Consider the following 12,184-nt stretch of genomic DNA (forward strand, 5'->3'; position numbering starts at 1 on the left):
GCTGTAGCACAGACAGACCACAAGGACTACACTGAGTCTCAAAGAAAGCACATCAATCCACACAGCACATTTATAATTATGGATGAAATTTTGAAAAGTGTGTACTTAAGCCATCAGCTAAAGAAGTTTGCAAGTTAGAAGGCCTATCTGTGATGCATTCTCTGCAAAGAGAGACAGAATACTTTGTCATGGCACAAGTGTGTTCTCTGCTTTGTCCCAAACAACTGGCAACACTAAGAGTATGAACCATGAGGCCACTATTCATGTTTCTGACTTAGTTTTTGGAATATACAGATTTTTAAAGGCTATTAGTACCACCTGTTAACAGAGTACTTATGTGTGTGCATTATGTCAGCCATAAGGAAACCACGACACCTAAGTGGCCTTCCCATATTTACAATGACTTGAAAAATCAATTCCAAATTATCTTTGTGCTTACTGCAGACATGTGAACGGATGATGTTATTGGCTGGTCCAGCATATGGTGGAGTGTATCACTACTGTTCTCACCCACCAACTGACTCTTAGATGCACACTAATCTAGTAAGGAAATTTCCTCATGTTAGTTAATATGTGACATTAGAAGTGCTTCAAAATGTGTGTTGCTATGTTGTCAGCCACTAGAATACAGTATTTATGGTTTAGGACATCTGTATTACTTTTTATCCTTACTACCTTTCTTTTTTAATTTCTTGGCAGCTATCAAATCTGTGTTGAACCAGAGTTATTATCTCCACTCTCTTGCAATCTTATGAAGATATTACATGGCTATTTGCTATTGAAGATTTTGAGGTGATTGCTCCTATCATTAAAATTACGAGTGGCATGGTGGCATATTTGTCACAAACCACCTGGACCATGGAATTACTTAAACACCACTATGAGCCATCATAACAAGCACAAATTAATTTTAATGTTCAAATCCTTGCTACTACAACATTTATATATGGATGAGAGCAATAACATCATTTTACACATGATTTCTGAGATTCTCTTGGCACATATGGTGGACTACGCATTTTTGTGTATCCAGATGGGCTGATGATTCTATTTCTGCCTATGTCTTGATGACTAGGTAAGTCATCGATAAATTGTGTAAAAACTGGATTTGTCAATTTGTTTACAAACTTGAAAACATATCTTTCAAGGTTTCTTTTACTCATACCCTTTTAGTCTAGCACCCAATAATAATCATATTTGTTACTCTAATAAATTGTGTTTGCTGGCCAAGATAGTGTTTAATACACCCAACTCCCACAAAAGGAAGAAGAATTAAATGTGTTTTGTTGTTTTAGTGAGGAGAGCTCTCCGACACAATGAGTTTCTGGCATGCAGATATGAAAAATACCTTACCAGTTACTCTTGTCAAGTATGGACAGGAAGCAGAGTCAAATAGCATTTATAATAGAGACCGCAGAAAGAGATACCTGACAGTTGGTTTTCAGCTGTAAAGATCAAACAGCTGCACTAGTCTTCTACAGAGTTGTGACGAGGCAGAAGCATTGCCATAGAGATGTATACAAAATCGTGTTACATGAACAGTTGAGACAGGCACAAAAGTAGCCTTGCGAAGCCCACTGCAACTGTCAGAGATTTTCATTTGCCAAAATTGCTATACTCTTCGTTGATGCCGATGAATAGATGGTAGCAGTATTTTCTTAACTAATATAAGGAATTTTTCAAATGTGTAGTAATAGATGTTTATAAAAATATAAATGCAATCTTTTGTCAAAACTTTTTGCGCATTTAGTGGTCATTTCTTAAATTCAAATTTTACCCAGAAAATGTAAACATTTTATAACTATACTATGAAATGCAGTAAGTAAGAATTTGTTACAGACTTTTCCTTTGGCTTGAAACATTCAATAAGAATCTCTTGTGAGATTACTTAAAATCTTTGTTAGTGGCAGTTTTCTACTGGATGAAAATGTGTTCAATTTGTATAACCTGATTCAAGAAATCACACCCCTCATTGAAACAACAAGTACTATCTTTCCTTTAGCTAACACAGTATTTCAACTGCATTAATGAGCAAAACTTCCTTTAATGCACATTCCTTGATTACATTAAGTACCTCACTACTTTCAGTGTAAGAGGAATTTCAGTAAAAAATGAGACAATAGGGAATTAAAATTTTCAAAAATAAAGAAAACAAGTAAAAAATGTGGCAGTGTAATTGACTGACCAGCTTTTGTGATCACAGATCTGTGACCATATGAGTCCTGCTGAACAGGTCTTACACATACAGATGAAAAAAGCACTCTTTGAAAGTATAGAATGCTACTCGCCACACAGAGGCAGCATTGACTCTCAGACAGGCACAATGAATAAGGCAACTAAAATATTTGATCTGTTGGACAAAGTCCTTCTTCTGATATAGAAAACACACACACACACACACACACACACACACACACACATTCACAAAAGCACAACCCACACATGCATGGCCACAGTCTCCAAAGTTTTTGCCCAAGAGCTCAGTCATTTTAGCAGTCATTTTAATTGTGCCTGTCTGAGAGTCAATGTCTCACTATGTGGTGAGAGCAATCTATCTTTACCATATTAATGGAACTCTATCCTGTACTTTCCATTATTTAAAAAGCATTTGTTTCTTAGGTTTTAAGTGAATCCTAAGTAATTCACGTATACCTCACACTAAATGAAATTTCGTTACTTATAAAAATATCCAATAAATATATTTTTGAGATATACAAAACCACCACTGTAATCAAATTTCTTAACTTCACTAACTGGCAAACATATCATACACATCTTTACTGAACACATTATTTTGATCTATTTAGTCGAAACCAACCCCAATACCATGGATACAACGTTTGTGGGACTGAAGTGTGCAGTTGCAATTTTTGGTACAAATATTTTGACATGCTTTTGTAATACTGAAACAAACAAAAGCACATTGGAATAAAAGTGTAATAAGTTTATCATTCCAGTTTTGTAAATACAAACACACACAAACATGAAATGCAAATGTTTATGATATTGCTGTAAGAGCTGGATCAGGTGGCAGCATAACTACATTTTCTTGAGGTGGTTTTGGAACAATATTGTTAGCCTTCATATAACCAATAAACTGCTGCGGGATTTCTGCAAGCACTTCTCTTGCTAACCTGAGCCTAGCAGTTTGGGGATCACCCATATGCACAAACTTGTTGAATGGAACAAACTGTACTATGTCACGAACAGCCCGTCGGCCACCAGCAGACAGTGCAACAGTATCAGCATCCAGGGTCTCCATGGCACTAAAGTCAGCATTTCCAATGCCAACTATTATTATAGACAATGGAAGACAGGATGCATCCACAATGGCCTGCAAACAATACGTAAGTTACACTGAGTAGCTGCAAAGAACAGTAAACAGTAATGAACACACAATGAAGGTAATCTCCTAAAAATTCTTACTCTGATTAATAAAATTTTCTGGTTCTGTCACCCCCCCCCCCCCTTTTCTATCCTAGGGTATGCTTAATATTTTTATGCCCATAATATGTTGATGACCTATTTACTATTAATGACACATCATACAGACAGAAATTTCAAAAAATCAAAATGTAGAAAAAGAATAATTTACAAAACATTCGGAAAGATATAACTGCCATTTGACTTAACTACAGGTTTTATTTCACAATCTAGAATTTGACCTTAGGTCTTTATCAAGTGTTACAACTGCAGAAGATTAAAGCACAATAAAAGCACTAGTATCAGACAAAGTACCAGAAATATAGCAGGACAAACAGTTGAATCAATGTATGGGCTGCATGATTTGTTCACTTATGCATTATAAATGATTAGACTTGAGTAAAACCTAAGTCATTGTCAAAACATGTATCTTGTGTTATATAAACCAATCATGGTGAAATAAATGTAAGAACATTTGTGTAATGTGCTAATTTACTAGCAATGAGCATCTCTGTTGATATGGTTGTGGAAACTGTTGGCCTTGCTTTTTCTCTGGTACTTTGATACTTGTACTTTTATTGTGCTTTAATCTGTTGCAATTTTAACACTTGATAATGGCTTGAGGCCGAAAACTAGATAGTAAAATAAAACCTGTTGTGCAGTCAAATGGTGGTTGTATCTTTCAGAAGGTTTTATATGACTGTGGCTCCATAATACAAAAGTAAAATAACACTTTCAATATTACCTGAGTGGTCTGTGGCATGTCAGTAATGACACCATCAGTAAGAATCAGGAGAATAAAATAGCTGGAGCCATCTCTGTAGGCATTTGCAAACCTGGCAACATGATTTATAACTGGAGCAAAATTAGTTGGACCAGATAACTGGATCTGTCTTATACAATCTCTGTATGCAGCAAGAACTCCTACAAGAAAAAAAGGAGAGGATAATGTTTGTACCAGACAATAATGTATATTATATAAATGGGTACTGCATGCAACACTGATTTGAGCCTAAAACAATTGTTATCCAATGTAGTACACATCCATATTCAAATAATACAAAATATTTGCTAATCATAGGTACTTGTACAACATTTCTGCTTTATGCGAGTTGCCAAACTGCTGTCACAGACCATATGAAGTACGTAATAATGATATTGCAATATGCACTCAATATTAAATTGCAACTCTCACTGAACCAAATAACGTACTGGTTGGTGGACAGGAAAGTTGGAAATCATTTAGCTTTCAGACAAAGTCATTCATTGCACTAAACAAGAAGATTACATATTGGATAACCATAGCGAATGCATAGAAGCGATGAAAAAAACAGATGCCTATAAATATCTAGGATACAGACGAAAAATAGGAATACATAATACAAATATTAAAGAAGAACTAAAAGAAAAATACAGACAAAGACTAACAAAAATACTGAAAACAGAATTGACAGCAAGAAACAAGACAAAAGCTATAAATACCTATGCTATACCAATATTGACCTACTCATTTGGAGTAGTGAAATGGAGTAACACAGACCTAGAAGCACTCAATACACATACATGATCACAATGCCACAAATATACAATACATCACATACATTCAGCAACAGAAAGATTCACATTAAGCAGAAAGGACGGAGGAAGAGGATTTATCGACAAAAAAAAAAAAAAAAAAAAAAAAAAAAAAAAAAAAAAAAAAAAAAAAAAAAAAAAAACCTACATTATGGACAGGTAGACAATTTAAGAAAATTCTTTCTAGAACGAGCAGAAACTAGCAAAATACACAAAGCAATCACTCATATGAATACATCGGCTACACCATTGCAATTTCATAACCACTTCTACAACCCTTTAGATCACATAACATCAACAGATACGAAGAAAGAAAATTGGAAAAGGAAAACACTACATGGCAAGCACCCGTGTCATCTAACACAGCCACACATCGATCAAGACGCATCCAACACATGGCTAAGAAAAGGCAATATATACAGTGAGATGGAAGGATTCATGATTGCAATACAGGATCAAACAATAAACACCAGATATTACAGCAAGCATATTATTAAAGATCCCAATACCACAACAGATAAATGCAGACTTTGCAAACAACAAATAGAAACAGCAGATCACATCACAAGCGGATGTACAATACTAGCAAATACAGAATACCACAGAAGACATGACAATGTAGCAAAAATAATACATCAACAACTTGCCATACAACATAAACTAATAAAACAACACGTTCCCACATACAAGTATGCACCACAAAATGTACTGGAGAATGATGAATACAAATTATACTGGAACAGAACCATTGTAACAGATAAAACAGCACCACATAACAAACCTGATATCATACTCACCAATAAAAAGAAGAAATTAACACAACTAATCGAAATATCCATACCCAATACAACAAATATACAGAAGAAAACAGGAGAAAAAATTGAAAAATACATCCAACTGGCCGAGGAACTCAAAGACATGTGGCATCAGGATAAAGTTCACATTATACCAATTATACCATCAACTACAGGAGTCATACCACACAATATCCACCAGTACATCAATGCAATACAGCTACATCTAAACGTATACCGGTATATACAACTACAGAAATCTGTAATTATTGATACATGTTTAATTACCCGAAAGTTCCTAAATGCAATGTAACATATACCGTACAGTTAAAAGGAAGTCACACTTGATAAAGTTCCGCGTCACTTTCCATTTTTAACCAGACATAACGTCTGAGACAGGAAAGAGAAATAATAATAATAATAATAATAATAATCTGTCTAGTCACAAGTTGAGACTGATTTTATTTGGTGACTTTTTTTAACTTTGTGGATTTTTTAAATGTATTTCAAAGGGTTTGGAAGATATCCGGTAGTGAATGGTGGTTGAATGTTTAATTTTGCATGTGTCAATTACAGTTGGGACATTCAGTGCTTTCTAGGTTGATGAACGGTTGGGACTTAATTATTTGTGTTAGCCACAGTTGAGATTATATTTTTTTATGGTACAACAGAAAGTCGGGACTTATTTATCCTCCGTCTACACAACATTGATTTACTTTGAGATTCAGGGCTCAAAACTTAGAAATTTACAGTGGTCTACACTGTATGGGATTGGAAGTTAATCTACAGACTTTAATATTTTGTTTTAAGCACATATTGTGCACGACTTTTCTGTTAATACCTAGTTCATATTCACAGTAGGTACCAGTGAACAGCGTTTTCACAAACTTTTGGTTGTCTTATTACTTTTACTAAAACCCGTTGTCTCCACTACAGTATTTTATAGTAGCTTACCACTACACTATACGAGCATTTATTTATTGTGCACTTTCAGAAAATCCTACCCCCATGAACCATGGACCTTGCCGTTGGTGGGGAGGCTTGCGTGCCTCAGCGATACACATGGCCGTACCGTAGGTGCAACCACAATGGAGGGGTATCTGTTGAGAGGCCAGACAAACGTATGGTTCCTGAAGAGGGGTAGCAGCCTTTTCAGTAGTTGCAGGGGCAACAGTCTGGATGACTGACTGATCTGGCCTTGCAACACTAACCAAAACGGCCTTGCTGTGCTGGTACTGCGAACGGCTGAAAGCAAGGGGAAACTTCAGCCGTAATTTTTCCCGAGGGCATGCAGCTTCACTGTATGGTTAAATGATGATGGCGTCCTCTTGGGTAAAATATTCCGGAGGGAAAATAGTCCCCCATTCGGATCTCCGGGTGGGGACTACTCAAGAGGACGTAGTTATCAGGAAAAAGAAAACTGGCGTTCTACGGATCGGAGTGTGGAACGTCAGATCCCTTAATCGTGCAGGTAGGTTAGAAAATTTAAAAAGGGAAATGGATAGGTTAAAGTTAGATATAGTGGGATTTAGTGAAGTTCAATGGCAGGAGGAACAAGACTTTTGATCAGGCGAATACAGGGTTATAAATACAAAATCAAATAGGTGTAATGCAGGAGCAGGTTTAATAATGAATAAAAAAAATAGGAGTGCGGGTAAGCTACTACAAACAGCATAGTGAACGCATTATTGTGGCCAAGATAGATACGAGGCCCACACCTACCACAGTAGTACAAGTTTATATGCCAACTAGCTCTGCAGATGACGAAGAAATTGATGAAATGTATGAATAGATAAAAGAAATTATTCAGATAGTGAAGGGAGATGAAAATTTAATAGTCATGGGTGCCGAATACGGTAGTAGGAAAAGGGAGAGGGAGAGAAGGAAACGTAGTAGGTGAATATGGATTGGGGGGAAGACATGAAAGAGAAAGCCGCCTGGTAGAATTTTGCACAGAGCACAACTTAATCATAGCTAACACTCGGTTCAAGAATCATAAAAGATGGTTGTATACATGGAAACATCCTGGAGACACTGACAGGTTTCAGATCGATTATATAATGGCAAGACAGAGATTTAGGAACCAGGTTTTAAATTGTAAGACATTTCCAGGGGCAGATGTGGACTCTGACCACAATCTATTGGTTATGAACTGTAGATTAAAACTGAAGAAACTGCAAAAAGGTGGGAATTCAAGAAGATGGGACCTGGATACACCGACTAAACCAGAGGTTGTACAGAGCTTCAGGGAGAGCATAAGGGAACAACTGACACGAATGGGGGAACGAAATACAGTAGAAGAAGAATGGGTAGCTTTGAGGGGTGAAATAGTGAAGGCAGCAGAAGATCGAATAGGTAAAATACGAGGGCTACTAGAAATCCTTGGGTAACAAAAGAACAATAACTTAACTGATGAACGGAGAAAATATAAAAATGCAGTAAATGAAGCAGGCAAAAAGGAATACAAATGTCTCAAAAATGAGATCAACAAGATGTGCAAAATGGCTAAGCAGGGTTGGCTAGACGACAAATGTAAGGATGTAGAGGCGTATCTCGCCAGGGGTAAGATCGATACCACCTACAGGAAAATTAAAGAGACCTTTGGAGAAAAAAGAGAACCACTTGTATGAATATCTGGAGCTCAGATGGAAAGCCAGTTCTAAGCAAAGAAGGGAAAGCAGAAAGGGGGAAGGAGTGTATAGAGGGTCTATAGAAGGGTGATGTTCTTGAGGACAATATTATGGAAATGGAAGAGGATGTAGATGAAGATGAAATGGGAGATATGATACTACGTGAAGAGTTTGACAGAGCACTGAAAGACCTGAGTTGAAACAAGGCCCCGGGAGTAGACAACATTCCATTATAACTACTGACAGCCTTGGGAGAGCCAGTCCTGACAAAACTCTACCACCTGGTGAGCAAGATATATGATGTGACTTCTGAAATTTTCCCGGCGTATTTCTTCTTCTAATAATTTCCGGGTATGCAGCCGGATCCCGTCGACATTCTGTCACGATATTTCGTCCCAGAGACGTCCGGCCATCATCAGTTGAGTACACAACTACTGAAGAGCCCAGGTGCAGTCATGGTATTTATGCCGAAACTCGTGCATGCGAAATGTACTGGCATCCTACAGCGCATGCGCCAGGAGTTCACATGCGCGGCATAGCGAAGTTGTACGTGCTGCCCTCAGTGGTGAAAGTAAAAGACTATATAGTCATTGAGTATCGAATGACGCTATCGATTCCACTGTGATTGTATAATTTTAATCACTGGATTCCAATTTTTATCCAGCTGAAAGCCGTCGTCATGATTTATAAGATTATCAGCAAGACGTATTTCCACTGATTCTTTGACTACAGAATCCCAAAATCCGGAAACCGGAGCTAAAATTTTTATTCCATTGTATTTCACTGATTGTCCCAAAGAAATACAGTGCTCTGCTACTGCCGATTTTGACGGTTGCCGCAGACGGGTGTATCTTTCATGTTGTGTACATCGTTCATGGACAGTTCTTGTGGTCTGGCCAATATACGCAGAGACACATTCACAGGGAATTTTATAGACGCCTGCTTTCTTTAGTTGTAAATCGTCTTCAAGGGATCTAACCAGGGCCTGTTCCTTTGCTGGTGAACGGAAGATAACCTTGATTTTATTTTTCTTCAGTAATCGGCCTATTTTCGACGACACATTCCCGGTGTATGGAAGGAACACAGTTGATTTGAAGTCGTCATCAGCGTCCTCAGTGCTTCTTGTTATGACAGTTGCACATGGCCTTCCTTATTTGGCGTGAAGTGTAGCCATTCTCTTTAAAAATCTTCTCCAAGTGTTCTAATTCTGCACGGAGGTTTTCATCATCTGATATTACAAGCGACTGACAAAATCCTCGGAATTATGTATATGGTGGCAACACTTACCGTATTTACTCGAATCTAAGCCGCACTTTTTTTCCAGTTTTTGTAATACAAAAAACCGCCTGCTGCTTAGAATCGAGTGCAAAGCAAGCGGAAGTTCTGAAAAATGTTGGTGGGTGCCGCCACAACTAACTTCTGCCGTCGAATATATGTAGCGCTACATAGGCATGCTTTGTAGGCACAAAAATAAATACTGGCACCAAAACCGCTGCGTCAGTAAATAAAATTAAAACAAAAAGGAGGAAGATGAGCTTTTTTCTCCGCCCCGAGTTTCGACCACTGCATTTTCGTACATTATCCAACGAAGTAAATACAAATTCCGTATTGTTCATCTTCGAATGTAGTAGCAGCATTTCAATGTACTACGAAAATCCGACTGGCAAGACTGTTTGGGATGTTTGTCAATATGGCCAACTCTATGCTCTGAATTTTTTCCTACTTGTGACAAGAGATCGTTGCTAATAAGAACTTTTATGAATTGTGAATCGCATGCAGTATTCTTTTCACCATAAGAATAATACCGTACGAATATAAACATTTCGCCATGTATTCTTTCGTGTTTGCTGCTACCTCATTTAAATCCTGTCTGCCTAATAAACTACGAAACTAGAGTGAGACAACGCAGCAAACGCGGAAGAATATACATATCATGCCATCTTTATATTCGTATTATTCTTATGCCTAATAGTGATACAGTCAGAAATGAAGCATGGCAATTGACTACATTTTTAAATCTAAGATGACTCTAATTTCTGTGCAGAATGTAATGTACTAAAGAGGCACCTGCAAAGATTTTCAAACGGAGAAAAATTTTCGCTAAACTGTCGTTCAGAACATCTATCATACGCAGTCTATTATTTGGTTCTTGTTAATCATTAGCAAAGAAAGCAGCAGTGTAAGTAACAACAAATACCAGTCTCTTGCCATTGATTCGCTAATGAGACGATTCCTCTCTCTCTCTCTCTCTCTCTCTCTCTCTCTCTCTCTCCTTTTTTTTTTTTTTTTTTTTTTTTTTTTTTTTTTTTTTTTTTTTTTTATAAGCGACGGTAGCACACACAAAAGGAAGCCATGCTGCAAGCGGCGACAGGCCGTAAACACGCACTATCAGACTGCAACAAACAATGCATGACAGTACAGTAATGCATTTTCAGCTTAGAGAGACGTAAACACCTATAACAAAGAAAACGGCACTTATCAGATCAAAGAAAAATAAGCAATCAATTCAAACCAGACAAAGCACGTGAAAAAGGAATCGTACCCGTATAAATAAGGACGGAGCGCCTGACGCATAGCAATAGCTACCTGGCAAAGCGTAACTGCTAAGCTTACGACTCGAACCAAACTACTGTAGCTGTATCGTCATTCATTCGATCTAAATTGTGTCTCATATTACAATGGACCAACTTTGTTTCGATTTGGAGATGTGGCCTAAAACTTTTGTCTCCCCTTGAATTTTGAGTCTCAAATTTCAGGTGTGGCTTAGATTCGGGAAAATTTTTTTTCCTCGATTTCGAGTCTCATTTTTCAGGTGCGGCTTAGATTTGAGTGCGGCTTAGATTCGAGTAAATACGGTACCCACATACGGCTTTTGTAGTCAGGCCAGATATTTTGCTGTAGAATAGGTTGCAGCACCAATATTACTCACTGTTAATCGTAGTGGGGCACCATCCTTGTGTATCTTGGGAAGACCATAGAGTCTTGGTGGTACTGCACTGTGTTGTCTCAATCTCTCGATAACTTGTTCAGGTAGAGAACAGTCGTTCAAAAGGGCAGCAGTTTTCCTTGATATTCAGCGATATTCGGCTTGAAGGAAATTAAGCTTAGCAGCTCGGATTTATTAGTCAGCTACGATGTGGTCTCACTTTTTACCAAAGTGCCTTTAATGGAATGGTTACATCTTGTTGGTAACTTATTTAGTGCAGAAATGACGGCCTTGTTTGAACATATACTCTCCTCAACGTACTTTTTATTCAATGACAAATTCTTTGAACAAACAGACGGCGTCGCCATGGGGAGCCCTTTGTCCCCTGTGGTATCTAATCTCATTGTGGAGGACTTGGAGGAGAAAGCACTTGAGTCTGCTGTTTTAAAGCCTACGATCTTCTGGCGGTACGTAGACGATACTTTTGTTGTATTGCCTCATGGCAAGGAGCAACTGGAGAAATTCCTTCATCACTTAAACTCATTACATGAGATGATCAAATTCACGATGGAAATTGAAAAAGATGGCACTTTACCATTTCTAGACTTACTAGTACGTCGTAAAAACGATGGGTCATTAGGACATTCTGTGTACAGGAAACTGACTCACCAGATCTGTATCTCCAGGCGTCCAGCTGCCATCACCCAGCACAAACAGCCGGTGTTCTCAGTACCTTAATACATCAAACACATGTAGTATCAGATGATGAAAACCTCTGTGCAGAATTAGAACACTTGGAGAAGATTTTTAAAGAGAATGGCTACACTTCACGCCAA

The 12,184-nt window shown here is 37.8% G+C and overlaps 1 protein-coding gene across 1 annotated transcript in view; it reads right to left on the minus strand.

Annotated features, from left to right (window-relative positions):
• Window positions 1-2,929: 2,929 nt before the first annotated feature.
• LOC124794886 (copine-8-like) overlaps window positions 2,930-12,184 on the minus strand; it is a 131,008-nt gene continuing 121,753 nt past the window's right edge. Inside the window, exons 7-8 of the mRNA XM_047258582.1 lie at window positions 4,169-4,347; window positions 2,930-3,334 (exon numbers count right to left, since the gene is read on the minus strand). Coding sequence (XP_047114538.1) covers window positions 2,999-3,334; window positions 4,169-4,347 — 515 coding nt within the window. The 3' untranslated portion in view covers window positions 2,930-2,998. The remainder of the gene's footprint in view (window positions 3,335-4,168; window positions 4,348-12,184) is intronic.

The sequence above is a fragment of the Schistocerca piceifrons genome, chromosome 4 (genome assembly GCF_021461385.2).
Source record: "Schistocerca piceifrons isolate TAMUIC-IGC-003096 chromosome 4, iqSchPice1.1, whole genome shotgun sequence".
Taxonomy (NCBI): Eukaryota; Metazoa; Arthropoda; class Insecta; order Orthoptera; family Acrididae; genus Schistocerca; species Schistocerca piceifrons.